The 23,823-nt window shown below is 40.8% G+C and overlaps 1 protein-coding gene across 11 annotated transcripts in view; it reads right to left on the bottom strand.

Annotated features, from left to right (window-relative positions):
* picalma (phosphatidylinositol binding clathrin assembly protein a) overlaps window positions 1-23,823 on the bottom strand; it is a 44,505-nt gene that overhangs the window by 4,772 nt on the left and 15,910 nt on the right. For 2 of the 11 annotated variants that reach the window (XM_050036844.1, XM_050036895.1), the window contains exons 3-20: window positions 22,315-22,457; window positions 20,666-20,741; window positions 20,449-20,551; window positions 20,042-20,135; window positions 19,805-19,916; window positions 17,607-17,713; window positions 17,450-17,491; window positions 16,122-16,207; window positions 15,652-15,775; window positions 15,115-15,248; window positions 14,405-14,490; window positions 11,346-11,498; window positions 10,794-10,877; window positions 10,236-10,316; window positions 9,159-9,269; window positions 7,002-7,130; window positions 6,726-6,756; window positions 6,542-6,641 (exon numbers count right to left, since the gene is read on the bottom strand). In XM_050036844.1, coding sequence (XP_049892801.1) covers window positions 6,542-6,641; window positions 6,726-6,756; window positions 7,002-7,130; window positions 9,159-9,269; window positions 10,236-10,316; window positions 10,794-10,877; window positions 11,346-11,498; window positions 14,405-14,490; window positions 15,115-15,248; window positions 15,652-15,775; window positions 16,122-16,207; window positions 17,450-17,491; window positions 17,607-17,713; window positions 19,805-19,916; window positions 20,042-20,135; window positions 20,449-20,551; window positions 20,666-20,741; window positions 22,315-22,457 — 1,796 coding nt within the window. The remainder of the gene's footprint in view (window positions 1-6,541; window positions 6,642-6,725; window positions 6,757-7,001; window positions 7,131-9,158; window positions 9,270-10,235; window positions 10,317-10,793; window positions 10,878-11,345; window positions 11,499-14,404; window positions 14,491-15,114; window positions 15,249-15,651; window positions 15,776-16,121; window positions 16,208-17,449; window positions 17,492-17,606; window positions 17,714-19,804; window positions 19,917-20,041; window positions 20,136-20,448; window positions 20,552-20,665; window positions 20,742-22,314; window positions 22,458-23,823) is intronic. The other 9 variants (XM_050036860.1, XM_050036865.1, XM_050036852.1 and 6 more) reach the window with 9 other exon arrangements.

Here is a 23,823-nt window from a genome sequence, read left to right as displayed (position 1 = left end):
ACAGTGGATAGAACCTTGAGTACATCCCTTTAAACAGTTTGCATGATGCTGATCTATTGCCTAGAACTAAAATGCAATAAATCAATGTATTTGTCCAACTAATCCATACACCACACTTAGCCATTTCAAGGTGAAAATTGCATTCTAACATTAATAAAAAAAATAAACAACTGCAATAACTTAATTTTGATAAGTAAACACCCCTTTACTGAATCATCACTTGTTCTAAACTAAAAAATGCCTTCAGGATCATACAATAACTCAACATCCGACACCTGTGTGAAATCACTACAATTCACTAGATGACATAAATAAAAACAGCTGGTTACCATGGTCCCTCTGTTTGGAAGTGCACACAAAGACAGCATTATGGGCTACAAAAACAAGTCCATGATTAAGTTGTGGAAAAGCACACATCAGGTGAGGGGCATAAAAAGATTTCCTAGCCTTTGAAGATACCTCGACTTTGTGCACTGTTAAGACCATCATTATAGAGCAGATAGTACATGGTACACTTACAGTCTACCAAAATCAGGGTGTACACCTAAACTAGATTACCAGGAGGGAAGACAGAGGCTACACAGAATGCAATGGCAGCCTTTGAGGAATACTTTGCCCATTTTCATCCAGCTGTGTATCATAACAACTGTGGGTGTGGTAAACTTCCCTTCATCTTGACAGTGCCCAGACCTCTCTGCTCTTTTGTTTCGTGTCATCCAGTGGATTTTTGCTGGCTCTAGGGCTGAGGCTTCAACTACAAATTGCACTCCTCAACTTTATATGTCCGCCACAACACGACGAGTATAGAAGTAGATTGAAAGAGAGCTGCCCCTCTCTGTCTCTCAACAGAGTGAACTCAGATCAAATGGTAAAACTAGGCAGCCCTGATCAAATATAAACCAAGATTCGGTTACTCTGTTGCATATTTCTCACCTTAAATGTTTCTAGAAACATATTTTAGCTTACAGTTTAACCCTATGGGCCCAAACGACGCAAAGTGCGTCCAAATTCACACCTGTTCTTCTCTATGGATTTTCTCCACAACGGTTCGTCATAGCGAGAAGCCACTCGTATCACGTGAAACAGTGGAACCACAGCTTTCTGACAAGAGCAAGCTGACCACTTGTCGGTAGTCCAATGTTTTCACAAGGAAAAAAATGATAAAGTTACACTAAAATTGTGTATAACAGAGCTTTCATACAGCTCTGCACACACATTACTCTTGGATGGATTACTCGCGAATGTAGGGTCGCACAGAAATGCCACACATATCACAGGAAAGCGCAGGACCAGAGCTTTCCGATGATACCACACACATCACTGTGCTGTCATCCCATCACGCTATAAATACAGATCAATTGTCTACAAAATAAAAACCTGACGAATTTCTTTACAATCCATTATACAGCTCTTGTTATCAGTCACTTCATATAGTGAGGAATATCGTATCTCACCACGTCTGTGTTTCTCCCTGTCTATCCACGTTTGTAGTCCAGCTTTCAAGATGCAAATATTTCCATATTGTCCAATATATGGTTGACACTCCATCAAACTTTGTATGACAAAGTATTTCTGCAATTTGCCTTTTGTTCCAATGATTGAAGTATTCATAAGAAGATCAGCACACTTCACGTCAGGTCAGTTCAGGTCAGGTCAAAGAGCAGCACGGAGCACAGAAAAGTAAGTCAAGATCATGTAGAAAAGAAAACGTCCAGAATTTTTTTTTACTGCAAACAAAGTGGCAAATATTATCTTGGAGGACATCATTGCACTTGGTTGACTATTTTTCTATTATCTTAGATGTAAATTGCATATGTATGTAGCTTTTACAATGACTGTGATATCAGCTTAACAGTAAAGGCAGTAAAAAAATACCCCCAAAAAGGCCTAGGGCCCAAAGGGTTAACTATAATACAAATATGTTTGTTACCAGCCGGCCACCATATTGTTTTCTGATGGGCAACTTGCATTACATCGCCCTCCCGTAGCAGTGCGTTTTGGTAGTTGTACGTTTTCTACCCCTTGAGCAAAAACAAAGGCTACAGCCCTTTTTCTGTTTTCTCTGATCATGTAGCACCAGTTTCAAGGGTATTTGTGTCCTTCTACCGCATAGACAGCTCTGTTTTACGAAGAAATAAAAAACCCCAAACCATCTTTCCAGCAGTGAAATACTTCTCTAAACGGCCAACAGTGTTTTATGGCCAACAGAGGGCAACAAGTGCATCACATTACAATCAAAGATATTGCACACATTCGACCTGTGTGAGAAGGTGGCAAGAAAAAGCTGTTTCTGAAAAAGACCCACCTAGAAGCCTGTTTGAAGTTTGGCTTTTTTGGCATAAATGCCAAATGCTACAATGAGTAAAAAAAAACAATGCCAACCATCACCAAAAATACCATCCCGACTGTGAAAGACGCTGGTGGGAGCATAATGTTGTGGGGATGTTTTCCTATACAAAGAGACTGGGGAACGTCACAAAATTGAAGGAAGGATGGACAGATCAGAAGACAGGAAGATTCTGGAGAAGAACCTGAGGAAGTCTGCAAAAAGTCTGAAAATGGGTCATGCATTCATATTCCAACAGGACAATGACCCAGAGAACGAGGCCAAAACTACCATGCAGCTTGCAAAGAACAAGGTGGATGTTCTGGAATGGTCAAGTCAAAGCACTGACCTAAATACCAATAAAAAAAACTCTGGAAAGACTTGTAGGTTGGTGTACATCAGTGAAAACCAACAAACCTCCCTCTTCCAGCTAAGACCGTTCTGCAGTGAGTGGGGCAAGATCTACAAATCCCTGTGTGCCAACCCTGTGCAGAGCTACCCAAAAAGACTGGTTGCTGAAGTTCAGGGCTGGTTATCGTTCAAAAATTACAATACCAGTACCAGTGATACCATATCAACAGAGAACTCCATTCAATACCCATAATGCAAATGGATGGAGTGTACTATAGCAGTACTTTTGAATGTTTTGGTGGCATCTCGGCACATTGAACTGCCAACTCTGCCAATACACCATGCTCACAGATTGTATAGGTTGTAACTGCTGCTGCTGCAGGAGTGTGAGCTCTGTGCTGGAGACAGTTGTGAGAGTCCACCTGGCTGCACACACACAGTGATGGGGCTGACTGTTGGTAGTCAAGCCGTTTCCATGTCGGTCTGAGTTTGTGGGGACTGTTGGATGTTAGCCACCATTGCTGCGTTAGCTCCTGCACTCTTAGGAAATTGAGACATTTCAGTTTTGTTCATTAAATGCACACTTTACTTTTTCCAAATTACAATGATTTCACTGCATTCATATGGTATCTTGTTTACTTCGGGTCCCACTTCACAGTATGAAGGGATTGAGGGTGCTGTGTCCAAAAAGCACCTATTTGATCAATAACACTATAAACATGTTTCACATTTAGTGTTAAATCCAAAACATGAAGGTGGACAGAGACTAAAAAACAGCATTCACGCCACGAGACACAAACTTTCTACTGAAAACATCTAAAATACTACCACAAAACTGCATTTAAACCAGTCTTTAAGGGTTTCTAGTCTTATCAGAGCTGTTATTTTTAACAAGAGAATAACAGACCGAAGTAAAGGAAAGCCAATAGAAGAGTGTGTTGAGTCCTGGGGGCAGAAGTTGGTTGCTAGCAGGTGCTCGTCGTGGAAAGAGATTAGAGAGAAACAAGTACAGACCCTTTCCTTTTCCTTGCTTCCCCAGCAGCCCCTGCAGTGATAACAAACCCAGATTTGTCTAACGCCCAGCCCTCTCGGGAAGGATACATTTCATTAACTATTCAGTCATTGGCGAGGGAGGCACAAGTGAGTCAGACATGACGCTGGTGCCAAAATTGCTGCTTTCATCACAGACTGTGCTTGTTTCATTGCACCGAGAGCTCTCCTTCAGAATTCCTCCTCGCTGACAATGTTTGGTTTGTTTCAGGGACATCTCACTCAATGTTCCTCAGATAGTTAGTAATGACATGATAAGGCTCGGTTTTTGCATCACGCTACTGGTTATCCTTTAACGACTGATGGATGTTGTGTGTTTCTGCCTCTTAGTGAATCAGCTTCTTTCAAGTCACAAACTCTTTCTTTCTGGCTTCATCAGAGAACACTCATCAGCTTTTGATCATCCTCTGACATTTAGCCACATCATCTATAACTCATGTGTGCTTTGAGCATGATCACAAGCACTGAGGCTACAGTTAGAAGGTGTTCTGCAGATTACTGTCAGAAGCTCTTTTTGAACATTTGACCAAAGTGAGATTGTAGCTTGAATGTTTAATACGGAAACACTAAACTCCAAAAAGCACGATGAAACACAAGTGATAGAAGGTAGAGAGAATGACAGGAGACACAGGCTGCCGTTACTTTGTGAGTGTAGATCTCATGTCTGAGGCTTGTCATTTCCCACATTAGGAGGAAGTTATAGACTCTACTCAGGATATGAAAATGTTGCATGACGAATCATGGCCACACAAAAGATTATCAGGGTTTCCCTTACATGCAGTGCATGCAACACAGTCCTTTGTCCATGTTGGTCAATAAAGGTGTCAGAGGTGTCAGGTGCATTTACAATTTCTTTACTGATAATTTTGGACCTCATGTGGCTACATTTTTGTGGGTTGGTCCTGATTGCAACAATCATTTAATTACTTTGACTGGCAACGTCTCCAATAACTCAAAATGTTGATTTTGAAAAACATCTAAGATGCAGGAGAAAACAGAAAATATAACAGCACAATAAAAGCACACAGTCTGAAATCAGTCTACAGGCATGTTAAACAGTAAGGGAAAGTGAAAAATAAGCCAAAGCTCCAGACCCACTTAAACTGTCATTTTAACAACCAAAGTCACTCAACACTGTAAACCGGCAAGTCAGCAAGAAAAGAGCTGGCAGGGACAGCTTGCCTGGGCATTTCTTGGCAAACAGAAAACAGAGACTTTAAATTACAGTAACCAAAGCTAAACACAGCTCCACTGAGCCCCTCTGCCCATGACTAGGTTGTCCACACAGGAACGGTGGGCTGATGTTGGAGCCCAGGCTGCTGTCTGCTGTGGCTGCAGTGTTATTCCAATACTGACATGCTATGGCTGCTACTGGTGGCATGGCCTCTGGACAGAGTGGTGCTGCTGAAGATGAATATCAACCACTGCATGTCAATGTTGGTCAGAGAGTTTTAACCAATTTCAGCCATTTCTCAATCACAATAATAACAAAAGATGGACTTCGATGACATTGTGAAGTAACGTAGGGTCATTTATTGCAAATGAAAATCTATTTGACGTGACTCCGGCAGAAATCACGTTTACAGGGAGGAAATGTATGAAAGTTTTATTCACATTATCTTTAGCCACGTTACATCATATCATTCTAATTAAATAGCCCGATAGTCAGTCATGTTAGTCAGTCATTTACCATTACTATTAGATGAGTCGACCATACCATGCCATCAGTTGGCATTGGCAATGGCATTTAAGGTGCATTATTACCCTGTATGGGCGGTTTAATAATATTGAAGATTTATCATATCTCTATCTAGGAAAGTTGTATTGAGATAACTACTGTTATCGTTTTATCAGCCTGCCCTAGCTGAGTGCTGCACATTTGGGTCAGTTTTGGGTAAAACACTTCAGCCACTCGTCACTGTCACTTTTTACCCAGCCGTCTAATTACAGTGTAAGAGGGGTGGTACAAATACCACAAAGACCAACTGTTACATTGCTGAACAACAACAACGGAGGCAAAATCAATAATGAACCCACACAGACCGGCAGTTCATTCCTCTCTCCCTCTAAGCGTAAGCCTTCCCTTCATCCAGAGCAAGTACTCTACCTTGTGCCGATATTTTTACTCCCATGGATGAAAGTATAACAAAGCAATCACAGCCTCTCAGCTGAAAACTAGGATTAGCGCCTTGCAGTTGTATGCCTCTGCGCACCGTAAAGTTGCACTTATAGGTTACATTCATGTCTGTGTAAACATGTAAAGCCTCACACACATCTTCCCCCCAGCAGCACAGAAGACACATACAATCAGCTTTGACCTGTGACCTCCAAAATCTAATCAGTTCATTGTTGAGTCCAGTGGCATTTGTGCCAAATTTGAAGAAATTCCCTCGAGGTGTGCTTAAGATATTGTGTTTACAAGAAAGAGACAGATTCAAGGTCAAAGTGACCTTGACCTTTCACCACCAAAATCTTATCAGTTCATCATTGAGTCCAAGTGAAGGTTTGTGCCAAATTTGAAAAAAACAAAAACAAAACAATACATAACAACAATGTATCTAATCTAACCATAATGCTTATTTACAAAGCACTAAAATCAGGATAAATTAAGTAAAGCAACAAAAAATGGCCCCCGCAGGGAGAATTCCTGCACAGTGACAGCCCTACTGACGCTGCCATATTTTTAGAACTTACAGGACTATAGAGGAGAGCCACTGCTATAAAAAGGTAGCTAAAAACTTGTTTATGCCCAACTGATCTGCTTTACAGGCGTTTCCTGGTTATCAGATATGCACAGATAGGTAAGAGCCCTACCATGGTTGCAGGGTTCCAGGTGGTAGAAGGAGCTGTCTTGGGTTGCCAGTTGGTTCCGCCTGTCAGCTTCTTCTCGCCAGGCTGACTCCAGTGAAGATCACTACAGAGATCAAGTAAAAATGTTAGTCGTGTTTAGTATGCACCATCAGGGATATGGAGTTAAATATTACTTGAGTGCACTTACTTCTTTGTTGTGCCGTTGCCAATTCCCAGATCTAAAGAGGACAGAAGCAATGGAAAGAATGCACAGTCATGAAAACAACACACCTACTTCACACAAGGCATGATGTTTAAATTTTAATGTTTTTGTTTATTTCCATGCTATCATTTTGTAATTGTCTATGCTCCTCTACTACTACTGTTTGGTACAAACTTCACCTCATCCAATCTGTTTATAACACTGTTAGTTCTATTTATTAATTGTTTGCAGTCATGGTTGCAAAAAAAAAGGGAGACTTACTTCCGACAAGATTGGCCAGCGACGAGTCCAGGTCATTGGATACCAGTTTGTGGGACTGTTGGCCGTTCAGGGTCATGCCCTGACTGGGTGAGGATGCCACTGTGGGTTTGAGGATGCCACCTAAAACATCTTAATCAAAAGGGGACGAGACAAAGGGAGAGGGGTCCAAAAGAAGTGAAGACAATACAACAGACAACAACAAAACAACACACGAAGACAAACGCAAACAAAAAAATGCACACACATGGACAGAGAGAGCATGTTGAGCGTGGACGAGGCAGGAAGCAGGGCTCACAGAAAAAAAACTCATCAAGCCAAGACTGTGTGAGAGAAGTGTGTGTTGAGTCAACTCACCCAGTCATGCATATGCCATGCAAAAAAGCCAAGGCCCCAGAGAGTGTGTTTAACCCCAGGGAGAAGAGAAAAATATGGAGTGAGATTGTGAACAGCCCAGAACCCAGTGAAGGTGTACAAACAGTATGTGCGTAAGAGATTCGAGGTGCCAAATGTGGCAATTTACTCTTGCCAAATTGATGATGATATGTTGGTTTAATTACCATACACTAAGAAGCAAAGGGTGAAATAGTCATTAACATCAATCACACTCCAGTTGTACTGTTAGTGACAGTGTTCATCAAAATTAAGACCAATTTCTCATTAATCACAATTTATGTGATTTTCTCAAAAAATCTGTCCCAGTGGCACACAATGTTAAATGCAGCGTAGAGCCCATTACAGGCTGCCAATGTTTCAAGTAATGGGCTCATTTGTTTGCAATTACACCAATGTCTATCTTAAGTGATATTTAGATTTTAAATACCACACACAACAGATTAATAACTCTAAAACCTAAAATTCCAGTCACAGGTAAAACAAAAATTCTGAAGTGAATAGTTCTATAAATGGGGTGCTTGTTTTCTCATTGTAAATTACAATAGACAACAAATAATCTAAAAACGAGTCCCTCACAGGTGAAATGATTTCTACAGCCTCACAACACACAATAACACGACATATTTTGCTGCATGCTAAAAATAAATGTTCTGATGAGATGGCTGAAGCACAATTGAGCGGATATTCAAAGATAAGAAGTTCCGATGATTGCTATCTTTGATGTGCTTCGCAGGATACGTCAGAAAGGGCCAACGCCCAACTATGTCATTGTCTTATGAAAATATATTGTGCAGTGTAAAATCAATTTCATGGTCAGATTATGTCTTTTTAAAGGAACAGTACATAAGATTAGGAGGATTTAGTGGCGTCTAGCAGTGAGGACGACAGACTGCAACTAGCTCAAACTTCTGCCAGCTAGAATTCCTTCAGTGTTCTTTATTCAGGAGGTTTTTGAGCCGAATTATCTACAAAGGTCTCTACAGTACCTTTCTAAAACAAACAGACCCAGTGATTTAAATTGGTAAAAATACTAAATAAAGCAGTTTTATGTTACAAGTCAGTGTTTTTACAGCACTCTTCATTGCAGATGGGCATCTAACTACAGTGGTCAATGCAAAAATGCAAAAACACGAATGGCCCTATCTGGAGCCATGTGTTTGGTTTGTCTGTTTTGGGTTACTGTAGAAACATGGTGGCGAACATGGCAATCTCCATAGAAGAGGAACCACTCCTTACGTAGATATAAACAACTCATTCTAGGGTAACAAAAACACAACGATTCTTATTTTCAGGTGATTATACAATAAATAAAATATACCAATTATATTATGTTCCCTTGCTGCCAATATACCCCCCTCAAACCTACACACTGGACCTTTAGGAAGTTCTCACAGAACCAGTGAGTCTTGACGTAGTACGCTGTGTGGGTTAAAATTGTTAGTGTGTATATACCATATGCAGATGCTGTGTGCTATTTGTTCTCCGCATGTTAACAAAGGAGAAATGGGCAATCATCTCAATAATCAGTCAAATCACCCAATCAGTAAAACATTTTGAATATGCTCCGAACATTCATAGTCCACAAAAACCACAAACTGACAAACAAATCAAAGTCCAGCTCTTTGATTTTCCTCAACATGAGCCACTGAACATGCAATCTGTCACCCAAACCTTCAGGTGGCAGCAGAGTACGAGGTCCGCTGGCTCCAAAAGGCCAATGGGAAGACAGAAAAATATCAGTGTATGTTGGACTGAAAGACTTACCTGTAGATTCTATGTTGTTGGCATTGGTGTTGTTGCCAAATACTGAGTCAAAGTCAACGTTAAGGCCTCGAGAGTTCTGTGGCTGCTGGGGAGTTGGGGAGGCTGTAAACCCTGTTGAGACAACAAGAAAGTTAACTGTCTGTATCCAAATATTGACACCACAATACCTCTGTTCCTCCCAACACAACCACAAATTAGTAGAAAACTATCTGGAAGATTCCAAATACCAACCACCGTTTCCAGTCTAAAAGTATTTCACAAGAGTATTTGGGAAAACCGCATAACTACTTGACTTACTGTAGTAATCATGTGCTACTCTACCAATGCTATTCCACCCTACCAACAATGTAGTTGAGTATTAAGTGTAAAAGAGATCAGATGATGTCATGCTATACCTTCAGTTTCTCCATCTCCTTTATATTAGGCCTAAGCACCAAGCAGCCACATCAGATGGTGAAAGATAAAGCTTACATGCAAGTGTCAAAAACTACAGTTCCTCTAATGGCCACTTGAGGCTGGCTCCAGGAACGAGTCAATCCCTTACGACATCAATGTTAAAATGCCAAAATTGACAGAAGATATAAACATGTTTACAGCCTAGTATAGATGGTTTTGGTCTCTATAGCTGATTTCCCCATTCATAACAACTGTAGCTGTAGGATGAATTTTTATACAACTATAACTTTTATGTGATTGAAAACTGAATATTTTGGGGGTTTGAGCTGCTGATAGACAAAATAAGACATTTAAAATTTTAAAGATGGGCCTTGGACTTCAAGAAATTGTGATGGGCAATTTTCACTATTTTCCAACATGTTATAAATGATTAATTTTGAAAATAATTATTAGGTGTGCCTTTAAGGATTAACTATCTGTGTTCAGATCACTCAGTTTTCCCCCCCGAGATCAAACTCTGTTGTTGCTTTGCTGTAAAAACCTCAAATATCCATGTGGACATTTTTCCAGGAGATTAAGAAAAAATACAACACAAAATAACAAAAGTAAGGTACATCTGGTGCATTAGGTGAGATTCCCGAGTAGGACTCGTAACACCTTGATCCACCTGGGAATACCTACCTCTGAATAGACCAGCTACAGCAGGGGGCTCAGATTGGAAGAGTGGAGTAGTGTTGTAAAGGCTTGGCCCACAGAAGGAGTCTGACACACAACAGCAGCAGCAGACAGGCAAAGAACCAGGCGGAGAAAGAAGAGGGAGGAAGAAGGGAGAAGATTATGAAGATATGAGACCAGAAAAAAATCCAGCAGTGAGAGAGCAGCAAGGAAGCCAAGCAACTGTGGGAATGGCTTTTTAACAGAGGAAAAACAAAGATCAGGATTTGCGGGACAAAAGCGGAGGAAGCCGACACTTATCACATGGCTAGACTAAATACAGGGGAAAATTCAGGGCAGTGCATAACTGATGGCTAACCACAAAACAATGCAGGCTCACAACCATTGGCTTGTAGGAAGCAGGGAGGGAGAGAGGCGGCATGTTCAGCAGGAATGCTCTGTGCAACACTCTGACATCTCCGAGAGACACCGTGTCAGTCTAGTTCTACTCATGACAATTCACATATGTTACAAAACAGCTCATCTCCCATGTCAGCAATCTAGCAGCCAGACAGTCGTCTGTACCTGTGATAAATGTCTCTATCTGCGCAGCAGTGTCAAGATCAGACGCCAGGGAAGAGTTTGAGTCAAAAAAGGGATTGTAATGATCTGGGGAAAGACAAACAGTCTGCTTATAAAGATGGACATTCATGCAACAGAGTTATGGCCTTTGAAATACAAACACAAACACAGAAAGGAAATAAAAGATACGACAGCCTTAATCAAAGAGAGTTAAGAGCTGAGAAAACAAACATTAGAAACTTAGCCTGATTGTGGAAGGAAACAAATATTTGGTGCGGGGCAGCTTGCCAGATCTTTGATAACAGTGAGATAAGACTAAAAAAATGCTCTGACCAATGACCCTAAACCACTTCAGGCATTTCCTCCCTTTCTTTCCCTACCGCTCTGAAATGCACTATGTATTCACTACATTTCTTTTTTTAATCACACTGTATCATAAGCCAGGGTGACGTTATGAGACTAGTTACATGAGTAAAACACATCAACATGTGGTGTGGACAGAAAATAAAATCTAGACTGTAAAAGAAAAGACAAGATGCAGCAAAACTATCCCACCAAACACTTCATGGCTAGGTGTCCTAGAGGACAGACTGCCAGCGTCTGAGGACGCCGTGGACAGCTGGACAGCATCGACAACAGGTAGTGTGAGGAAAGGGTTTGAGTTTGGAATGGATTCCTCCACAGCTTCTGCAGCAGAGGTGAAAGGATCTGAGTGGGCAGACAGGGAGAAAAGGAAGACAAGAAAAAAAGAAGAAACAGACAGATTATGGTGGAGAGGAGGGTGAGAAAACTGAAAAGTTAAAAAGGTGCATGCAAGATGATGTGCAGGGGAAAATGTCAGTGATGCAGGTGAGAAGAATTACAACAGTGGTTAAGATACAGCGACAGGCTGATATCATGCACAGCTTTCATTGGCCCAAACTTCAGATCTGACGACCAGCTTTATCAAGACTGCTTTAAGCAGTCCACAGGTTAAGGGTCTTCATTATCAGAACGGTCAGAGTCCAGCACCAGGGCTGATATCCAAAGACATTTGTGCTTACAATTAAACAGCTGTATATGATGTCTGTATTCAGAATGAGTGTCTATTTTGGGAATCTTGGCTAACCTGTTTGTGACAAAATACAGTAAGCGCAAACAGGAACAAGGCAATCATATGGTAACACCTACAGGAACTGTAATTATTTAACACTGTCAAGTCCATTTACTACCAAGCTCTTAAACACATACTTATTACCTCGGGCTACATTCACAATGTTGACGTTTCTCAGGCATGAATTAGCAAAAATCAAATGTGCCTTAAAAGGTCCAGAATGTAGGATTTAGGGAGATACTTTGGCAGAAATGATACTTAATAGTCATAACTGTGTTTTCTTTAGTGTATGATCACACGGACCTAAGAACTGTTATGTTTTTATTACCTTACATAGATGGGACATGCCCACAGCAGAGAGCATCCAGCTCAACTAAAGCTGCTATGCTGAATGCGGAAACCACAATTGCCTGCATGGACATCACACAACTCTTCTCTATTCTTACATGAGTGGTTTATTTATTCTTCCATGCGTGTGGCTAAGCGGTCATCCGACAGGTAACATTCAAATAAAACAATAGAATGCACCTGTAGTTAGAATAGTCAAGTTAATTACTTCAGAATGAGTTAATAAAGCATATACGTGTTCAAACACTGTATGACCAACTGCATTATCACTTGGCAAAATAAATACACAGACAGTGAAGTTGGCACCAACCAAACGCCACAAAGGTTGAGTCTGTGTAGTAGACTGAGTACATTACATTGTTTCTACAGTAGCCCAGAATGGACAAACCAATCACTGGCTCAGGATAGGGCCATTTGTGTTTTCAGGTTGGCCACTGTAGTTTTACTACACCCATGGCACATAGAAGTTTCAGTGTGATGCAATCTACAACCTCACCACTAGGTGCCACTAAATACTACATACTAGACCTTTAATACTTATTTTGGAAAAGCTTTTTCCAATACAATAAAAGCAAAAATTACTTGAAATGAATGAGCATGCTATGTCGCCTTATATTAAATAAAGTAATAAACCATGAGAGGCCGTGGTTTATAGTGATTTTAGAATAGCTGAGGAGCTTTGTTGGGCATAATGTGGAGTGGCTGTGGCTCAGGAAGTAGAACAGGTCATCCATGAATCAGAAGATCAGCAGTTCAACCCCTGGCTCCTCCAATCGTCATGTCGAACTATCCTTGGGCAAGATGCCAAAACCACAAATTGCTCCCCACTGGTGTGAGTGGGTATCAATGTTTAACTGATGAGCAGGTGGCACCCTGTATGGTGACCTCAGCCACCACTGTGTGAATGGGTGAATGTGGCATGTATTGTAAAGTGCTTTGAGTGGTCAGAAGACTAGAGGGGCGCTATATAAATGCAAGTCCATTTCCATTTACCAACCCATTCACATATACATGATGACCTGAGAATATAAATCTAGTACACGTTCAACAGATTTAATTACTTATTGTGCCTGATAAATAGTGATGTAACAATGTTTGCAGCCAAGGTTTGTAAAATATCTGTTCACCTCCACCTCCAGGGCAGTCACGCCTGCTGCCATTTGCATGAGTAATGAGGACATTGTGTTTGTAGAGCCAGAAGTTGATGTTTTACAGAAAAAGCAAGACACGAACCACAGTTCAAAATACATGGCCAACACCGCACAATAAAAGACATTTTAAAAGGATACACTCAGTAATACCCATGTTTTATTCTCTCCCTTTGTGTTTAATTCTGTTGTTCTATATCTAACCAAAATGTATGTCTGTCAGTCTGTCCTTTGATTTTCTTAACAACCACGCGTCTGATCGACTTCATTCTTGGTGGGTGTATTGCTGAGAACCCAAGGAAGTGCAGTGTCAAGTGGGAGCTCTTAACATCTACAGGACATGTTTATTAGTAGTGTGTGATTCACACTCCATGAAGTGTACTGAGTGAGAACCCCTATTAACTGTTACAACCACCAAACGGCATGCTGGGTACAGCTCACTCACTGTGGCTTACTACAGTACATTCAAAAACAGATGAAGAAAGAGAGACCAGAAAGACTGGAGATGTTACACTGTAGCAAACTCAAACATTACAAGCATCAGTGATGTAACTTAGGAACTCAAGCTTTTGTTACTAAAAATAGCCTGGTCCTAAATAGCTATCTGTTAGCAAATGAAGTGTGTAGTCTAGCACTGCTAGGGGACACAACCATGTCATGGCAGGTGTATTGCACAGGACCCAGGGAAGTGCAGTGTTGAGTGTGAGGTTGTTTGGACGGGTGGGTTTTTCAAAAAAAGCTGAAAGGAGCAATACTGGAGGTCAAGCAATCAGCCCGTTCCAAACAGGCATGTTTTGAACAGGCACTGCAATAATACAATATTTAATTTGAATTATCATACATCAACCTCAATCCTTCTTTTTCACAAAAGGTATATAAATTCTAAGGAATCATACCACTAAATGTGTGTACTGTGGGGAGTGTCTGAAAGATGCCTGTGTGCTACTGAGTATGTGTCATGTATGTGTGCTTGGAAATGTGGTAGCAGTGTAGTGACGTATTGTGAAGAAGGGTGAAGCTCTCACCTCCCCATGTGTTGGTGGTGGAGAGAGGCAGCGCCTGCTGGAAAGCCGGCTGCAGGTCCAGCAGTTCATTGGCTGCCTTAGAGGTGCTAGAGGGTATGCAGCAACACAAGGACATGGAGGATAAATCAGTCACTCATTAAGAAAAAACACATTAGGTTCAACATAAGGTTGCTATTAGAAGTAAAAAAAGTATGACAGCAGTTTCATCCTAAGTAATGCAGGGTTGACACACAGATATATTCTTCATTCTTATTTCTGTGTACAAATTTGGATGTTTAAAACATTGACAGTGTTATGTTAGCATGTTATGTTGCCCCTTTTTGCATAAGTACTTTTAATACATTTTCTTGCGCTCCATCTAATGTTGTCAGCACTGCTGCTGCTGCAGCGCCCCAGTTTCTGTCCAGGGATCAAAGTTTCATCTAATCTTAGAGAACTCAGAACCTGTGAAATCACTGTGAAATGTTTTAGCCATCTACTTGGATTTAGGTAGTAATTCCACCTCAGGTCATTAAAATCAATTGACTAACCTATTAGCTGTAAAGGCACAACTTAGTAATTCTTTTTTTTTGTCTTCAACGTCCCAGACTTAATTTATGGAGTTCACTGAACAAAATGATCTGATCTCTTTTTTTTTTTTTACCTTTAATTCTGATATATCTGCAAAAGAAAATCTGGTCTCAGTTTAAATGAAAAACCTGTGGCCTCACCTGTTGGTGGAGCTGGGGGTGGAGAAGAGGTCAATGGCAGGTGCTGAGTTGATGGTCCCGCCCACCGTGGAGACAGGGGAGGAGTCTGTGGTCGCTGCAGCAGGATTCTTCTGGAGCTCCTTCAGACGCTGCTCCTTCGATAATTAGGAGAATATTGTTAGCAACACAGTTTTTGTTGAGTATTTAGCTTTAATCTGGCAGCTCATGGCAACGCTACTGTAGTTTTGATTAGTTCTTATTTTTATTCTCATAATTTCTGTTTTCAATTCTCTGAATTAGTGTACAGAGTGGATTTGCTCACTTCAGTTAAGTTTTTTTTTTTAATGTTTACTTTTAGTTTTTATTAGTTTCTAAACCACCTAAACCATGGGAATGCCCTTATACTCTATAGTCTATAGTTGGCTATGCATTTGATATAACCACTGTATGGGAATTCTTCTGACTACAACAAACAGAAAAAGGTACAGAAAAAAAGCCTGCAGGCCTGAGGTGCACTAAGCTGAAAGAAGTGAAGGTGAGTGAAGAAAGAAAATGCACCTTTAGTGCTTTTAGGCGAGATTGCTCTTCCTCCAGGGCTGCCTGTTTTTCCCTTTCGTCCACTTTGGTGAAAGATATGCCTGTGTTGGCCAGGGAGGAGACCGCATTGGAGAGGGTGCTAGCCCTGAATCAAAGGACAGATACAGAAAATAGCAACAAACCAAAAATCAGTTCAGTGTCATCAAAAAACTCCCCAATACCAGTGAGATTTGCCCAAATTGACTTTAACAACTGGAGTTTGGTACCCTTTGCTTTACTTCTCTGTGATGTCAAAGCTGACTTGTTTCTACTGTGTTCTGAATGGTGACACATAAATAAATAGTTTTACTCTGAAGAAAGTTCATCTTTCCATCTTCCATGCTGAAAAAAACCTTCAAAATCAGTCCAATGCTATCAAGTTGCTAAAGCAAACACGAGCCTTAGCGCTGAGCTTGGATGGCAGGGAGCTAGATGAAGTGAAACAGACCTACCTGCTGGCTGCTGTGGAGTCTTTGACTTTCTTTCCCTCTAAAGAGGCCAAGTGCTGCTCCAGGGCATCAAGCAGGCTACTGGGGGCCTAGTGTGAATGTCATTGACACACATTTAGTTTCAAAGACTGAGAAACGCCTAATACAAGATGTCCTCTTGAAGAGGAAGAAGAAAAAAAACACCGAAGCATGCCAAGTTATTGCCAAGAGTCCACAAACGGAGACAAACAGAGTCCACAAATAGTCAGAGACAGAGAGAGAAAAGGTTCAGATACTTACACAAACTGTAAACTGAAAATGGAGAGATAGAAGGAAGGGAAAATACAGAAAATAAAGGTGGCAACAGTCAAGATATTATTAAGAAAACCTTTGGGAGAAAGCTCTCCAATTCTGGCTTATCTGCTACAGTTACAAAGTTCTACTTAATACATAATGAACAACAGACCCTTCAAATAAGTGTATGTTGTGCATAATGCACCAGCTCAGCGGGCAACTGGTCTACATAAGCTGGACCTATCATATCCCAAACTAAAACCCTTGATTCACACCTTTATTTGCTGTACAACGTGCAAGGTCAGGAGTGAGTGAGTTGGAAGGTGTTTGTAAGTGCAATAGTGGGCACATGCATTGCCTGCCTAGCGTGCACAGCACTTGGTGTTAAAACTTGTTAGGCTGGAAGCTGCAGGGGTTAGCAGCCTGTGAAAGGACAAGAATAGCCACATTTTGCAAGTTCATATTATGGAGGTCACTAAAGCACTTGAGCACACATGATGACCCACAGAATATGCACCCAAAGCTTGCAAATACACCTAGACTTATTATGGTATGTCAATATACTAAAACACCGAAATCAAAGGCTGCATGACAGTGTTTCCTCAAAAAGTACAGCAGTTTACATCTTACCACCACAAGTTTATACAATAATGCTGAGTTCTGCTTATTGCTTATTTGGTGAACTGACCCTTTAACATATCAATAATACCTTCAGTATTTTGCTGATACTAGCACATCATATAGAGGACAGGCAGCAGATATATTTACTGCTTACTCAGATGAGACTCAGAGTCATTTAAAGCAGGTACTCCTGCACAGTGACAGTATGTAAGACAGCCATTATTCCATTAGATTTGCTACAAATCTTTTTGTTACAAAGTATATTCTAGCAATAGAATAATACATAATACATAATATTGCTTCCCCCATCGACCATTCTCCCTGTTTGAGTTAAGCAAAGCCAGCACATAGGTGAGGAGCGTAAAGTCACGGCAGGTTATTCAAAGAAACTACAAAGATGCCAAGTGGTTATCTTTAGACTGAGCATCTCAGCTTACCTGAGACAGATCTGGGATGTCCCCTCGATCAATTCCGACCTGCTGCAGGATGAGAAAAAACACCATCAGAATTGGACTGGCAAACATAGCCAACCCATCCAAATGATCCCAAGCCCCTCTGTAACACCCGACAGGCTTGTCTGGGTTCCTGACTTACCTCTGCAACTTTGAGGAACTCTGAGATTCTTGTCATTCGTGTAAGGAATTTCTTGTAGATGTCAAGGCCTTCTTTGCACTGGACTTTCTTCATGTCAAAGTATTTCTCTGTTAACAGAACAAGAAAATAAGCTTGATTAGAAGATTGACGGAAACAATCATCATTTATGGTGTTTTGTCTATTACTTTGGCATTCTGAAGTTTATATTTTCCAAATTAAATGTATAGTCTTATGGGGATAGTAGATCCTGAGGGTATATACATAAAACTATTATGTCTCAGCAGATACTGATATATGCTTGCAAAATCCAAAGGGAAAAGGAAAGGTGACTGGAAACTATGAAAACAAATCATTATTCACACTAATGTGTTTGGAGATTTGCATAGTAAATACTGAAGTTCCATCATATGATCATGAACACTGGGGACTACTATACAATTAAAGTTACTATTCAAACTGCCCTGTTGCAGCAGTCTTTCCTGTTTCACAGTGTGCAAACTTACTTACTGACACCTTTTTTTTTTTTAAATCAACAAGGAGGTGAAACTGTGATGGACTGCCTTGGTAAAAGCTGAGCAGTGCATGCTCATCTCACTAAAGCAGGAGAAAAAGAACTTTGCCATGTATTCATTTATGGGTCAGAAAAGAATTCATGAAGTCTGCTGGGAAACAGTTTGTGACAGCCCCTTAAACTTTCTTTGAAATAAGCTCATTACAGGCCTGCGGTTCCAGGAAGCCATCAGTTTTTCAGTCCTCCATTTTTCTGTTAATTTTAAGACTTACATGATCTTTAAAAGACTGCTGACGAACATTGTAAGGACGTCTGCAGTAATTCATTAAGCCGTTCGCCCCATGGCCTCTGTGCCTCCTCATCTGATTAGGGCTGGACAGAATGGCATTTTTTGGGCTCTGGAGCTTTGGTTGTAATCAACAGTGAATATTCTATGATTTGAACATGTTAGGGGGTGATCACACAGAAATGAGACACTAGAGACGCGGACGCTTCAAAGACACTTGAAACGCTGGAAGCGCTTATTCAATGCGCGCTAGCTACTGGCATCTGACGCTCAAAAAAGTTGAAAATATTTTAACTTTTCAGCATCTACGCGTGTCTAAAAAGAAGGGTCTACAAAAATGCGCTTCTAAAAAGATGCCGGAAAAACGCCCGTCTAAAAAGACGCTTGAACGCCAGTCAGACGCGCCGTATCATAGGAAAACAATGGTTTTACTGGCGTCGCATTTCTAGTGTTTCATCTCGGTGTGATCGCTCCCTTATATGTACTTTTTTGTGCATGTGATAATAACAGCTTGTGACTCTTGTTGTTTTCTTTTGTTTCTTATTGTGAATAAATTATAGAGCTACATTAATGGTCATAATAATAGGCTCTAAATCTGTGACAATGCCTGACAAAACGCTGTGAAACAAAAGTGGAGAGCATGGAGCAAGGAGGGGCTAAGCAAGTGGATATGCTGCATGCAGGAAGGCTGTGTCTGACTCAGAATTATGTTAGTCTAATTAGATTTGGCTGTTCAATATGAATATTTGACCATTTGTTCCTTTTTTTCCCCATACAAGAGTTTGAGAGCTTGGGTTGGGTGAACAGGGTTCAGCAAGATGCTCCATGTCAGTGACATTTACATAGTGCACTGAACAAGCTAACTATGCTAACAACAGATCTGAAATGTGCAGCAACATTTTTTGCCGACACTACATATCAAACAAAAGCCAGAGAAAGTATTGTTTTAAGGTGTTGTAGACTGTAAATTCATCACTTCTAAGCAGAAGGCAGATAATGACGCTATCTGGGAGCGTGACGGGGCAAAGCCTCTCCTCCTCTGAGCAGCTCCCTCTGTGTCCACAGCTGCCAGTACCAAAAAGCAGTGTGAAAGTAAGGAGGGCTCACTCTGCAACTAAATCTGGGGACTGAAACACCCCCAGTGGTGAACTGTACACTAAGTGACAAAAGGAAAAAACAAACAAACAAACAAAAAAAGCTCAACTTGAAGGACTCTCAATTTACTTAGGGGTGTCCAGCTGAGGATCCAACAACACACCTAACCAACAAACAAATATTCAAATAGTTGAATATTCAGGTCTAGTCTAAATCTGTATTTACCCTTCAGGCAATTGAACAGGACAGTAATGAAAATCCTACAGTCCAAATAGTGAATTTGCAAACCCAAATGCTTGTTTTTACCCAGGAGGTTGATTATTCCTTCATTGTATGCTGCAAACAGTCGGATCGCATCTTTGAACAGAAGCATGAACGCTGCGTTGATCACACCGTTTGTCAGTTCATTGGCATTGACCTGGAAGAGAGGTGGAGGTGTTGAACAAAATCAGTTTGAGGTTTGTCTGAGACGACCATTTTAAAAACCCACAGAAATGTGTCAGTTCTAGATGCCGACCAGTGCAGCCACTCCTGAGCACTCACATTGAAATCAAGTAACACATCCATCTGATTCTGGATGATAGGGATGGTCTTGAGGAGTTTCTCTGTGTTCATGGTTCTCATCACTCCATCAGACCTGTGGAAAGAGAAGAGAAGATAAGAAAATGCTCTAATCTAATACAGATCTCTTTGAGATCTTTGAGCACGCTGGCACTGATGGAATTGGGCTCTCTAGAGTTAATTGTTCATTACTCATTATTTGATAATTCTGCACTGTAAATCAACATGGCTGATCCCTATGATCTCGCAGTCATTGACTCAACACAACATATGTACAATTTCAGTGAATACACCTCTCTCACCACAAGAACATCAACATCGAGCTTTGTGGCTCAGGTACAAGTCAACACCAACACCCCAGTCTGTCAGTAAAAGTGAAAGTTCCTTACCCTCTTTTCACTTTAGTGAAGTCGAAAGCGACTTGTCTGTAGGACACGGCCTTCTCATTCAGGTAGCGGCTATACCTCCTTATGAACGTTGACATATCATAGCCTAGATTACAAACAGAAGTGAGGGGGTCATGATGAATGTCATGATACGGATGGATATTGGCTGAGTATTCAAAGACCTATTGCTGAACAATGTGTATAGTGTTGGTTAATATACCTTGTAAGCCACTTTTGTCCAGAAAATTGCTGAGGTTGAATAGTGTGTTCCTTGACGCCAGGTACTGTATAAATCTCTGCAAGAAAAACACCATATGAGGAACTCTGGATGCTTGCAAAACAGGCATTTACCACAAGTGAGAGTTTTGAAACAGCTAACTGTTGTGCAATGAACAGCTTTGTTTGTGGGCATGTAGCATGTGCACTAGGGGTGAAAATCCCAGAGTAACTCACGATACAATATTAACACAATACATTGCCCACAATAACGATGGTATCACAAAATAGCTATTATGGGGACACCTGCTACATTCCAGGGCTATCATCTACGATACATCATGATGTTGAGAAATAAATACCCCTAAAAAGGCAAAAATCAGGTACTGTGTATTTAGCCACTGAATTGCAGTGTTGGTTTCACAGAATTTGACAACTGAGATGAAACAATGCACAAAAAAAAAAAAAAGAGTCTTAGGTTAGTGCCTCTTTAACACAGGGTCGCAAAACACAATCACGATTATTATAGTCAATACTGAGATCACAATTATTTAACATAATCACTCATTGACTTTGGAAACATCATGCATTCACTGAACTTTTTTAATAGTGAATCTTCTTGAACCTTAAATATAATTCATCTATGGTCGCCTCATTGACCATAATTCTTCCTGTAACAGTTAAGGCACTCAAATACTGGCTTACTGTCAAGAAAAAATGAATAACAATAATGTCAGTAATTCTCCATTATAAGACTCTGATTTCTTGATAATTCCTGAACTGCAGCTACACAGGGCAGGCACAACGGGCTGACTAAAATGCACACACGAGGGCACATTGTTGCGGGGCTCAAGCACTTTGACCATTATGCTTTAATTCTGCATTCTCTACGATGCACAGTAGCCTACATGTGAGTGTGGCTGGATACCTGCTGCGATTAACTCTAAAGCTTCAGTTATTACTTTGGCATGGTCCAAATCTGCAGTGGGAGACTGCCTGAAAGCTGTGGAGAGAAGGATTCACCTTCCACTTTGTTTTTGTCTCATTCTGCTAATCAACACATTTGGGTGATGCCTTTGTAAATGAAATTTTAGCATCCATCCTGAGAGCTCTGCCTTTTAACATTATGAGAGCTCAACAGGTTGCACCTGCAGCAGTCACAGTGGCAGCAGGTTATTTTTAGCAATGAAGTCACTAGAGGGTCTGATCGGTCCCTAAATCTAGCAAGGAAGTCGCCAAGTTTGCAAAACTGAGTGTACCGCTGTAAAGAAAAGAATGTACTGTAGCTGATCCTGTTTTTTGTCCCAGCTGTGTTTTAAAAGTCAAAGTGGGCCCAATCTTTTGACTTGTGCCTCCCTCATTTGTTTTCCCCTGCTTGAGTTAGTTACTTAACCTACGGTACCTGTTACCGTTACCCTAATTTATTTGATATACGACCCCAGCAAAAGTCATTCAGAAGTGACTCTAGGAAGTCGAATTGGTAGAAAACTCCATTATGACGGCCTGCATGTTTTAAGAAATACCAATTTTTGCAAATTGAATTGAGTTTGAAAGTGACAATATTTTGTCCCACCCTGAATGTGCATGAATAAGAGATGATAACAAGCCACATCATATCCTGTGGATAAAACAGTTGTTACTTTAAGTCCTGACCTCATTGCCGTAAACCATCAGATGGTGTGTGGCGGTGAGGGACTTGAAGACAACCACCCAGCTGGTGTTGGTGGTCCTCTCAAACAGTGTGTCAGCCAGCTGAGGGATGTTCACATTCATTTCATTTGTGCACTGAATCAAGTCTGAGGGAGAGACAGAGAGAAAAGGAATGGAGGGAGGGATCAATGTACAGCACCTCAGAAGCACAAGTTTGCTGTTGAGTGAAAGCAGATATTTTTCTCTGTGTAGCGTCCTCGTTTTCTTTTATCAGTTTCTTTCATAACACCATGCTGATGACCACAATCAATAAAATACTGAGGGGGCAATGGAATGCTGGTGAGTCAAAGTTCAGGTAAACAAACTTTCAGAGCAAACATTTCTAAAAATCCATGGAACAGGAATATGTTACACACTTTATTTAAGTGAAAGGTATCATCATCTTAACCTCTTATCAGTTGCTTGTTACTTGTAAAAACACAACACCTCAAATTTAATAAATCAGAAAATATGGATGAGCTCAATTTCACTTAAATCAGACATTTAGAGGTGGTAATAACAAAATTGACAACTTCTTGTAGCACTGGGAAATGAGGCTTTATTTCGGAAAATTGGACTACAATGTTTTCACTGTGTCTCCGTGCTATCCTGAAAAAACGTCAGTGGGCATGCCTCCGATTTGTCTACGGACAGGGTATACATCCTCAGCATGGCTGCCATGGCAGTGCGCCACAACCATCTGGCCTGAAGTGAAAGCAAATGCACTACTTCCTGGTTGCTCTTTCCATCAAAGCCATGGGACTGATCAATGGTGCCAGAACACATCAGAGCGCCCATATATCTTCACACACACAGCCCTCTCTTAAAGGAATACTTTGCTGATTTTCAACCAGCTTTGTATCATAACAACATAGGCAGTATGTGTAAATGACCAGTAGTAAAGTTCCCTCCAGCTTACCAGCGCCCAGATCTCCCTGCTCATCTCCCGGTTCGAATCATCATATTTTCTCTGGCTATAGGGCTGTTGCTCAAACTACAGATTGTACTTTTGCATTTTCTTATGCCCACCACCACAAGATGGTATAGACGGGGATCAAGAGAGATCTCTCTCTCAGCAAACCAAACTGTGAAACTGTGCTGTGCTGATCAAATATAAACCAAGATTTGCCTATTTCTTCTTCAAACATATTTTATTTTAACGTTTAACAGTAATTCGAGATTGTTAGTTACCAGCCAGCCACCATATTGTTTCCTGTGTCATAATACACAAGCTCGCATTACATCACCCACTAGTGGGAACGTTTATTGGTCCAGTGTGGCCCAGTGCATTCTAGTAGTTGTAGGTTTTTTACCTCTTGAGCAAAAGAAAAGGCCACAACCCTTTTCCACTGTTTTTTTTTTCTGGTCATGTAGCACCAATTTCAAAAGTATTTGCATCTTTCTACTGCATAGACAGCCCTGTTGTGCGAAGACCATCTTTCCAGCAGTAGAATTCTTCTATTACCTGCACAT

This window comes from Epinephelus moara, chromosome 3 (assembly GCF_006386435.1).
Source record: "Epinephelus moara isolate mb chromosome 3, YSFRI_EMoa_1.0, whole genome shotgun sequence".
Lineage (NCBI taxonomy): Eukaryota > Metazoa > Chordata > Actinopteri > Perciformes > Serranidae > Epinephelus > Epinephelus moara.
The sequence above is the reverse complement of the archived record's forward strand: the minus strand, read 5'-3'. Positions and strand labels throughout refer to the sequence as shown.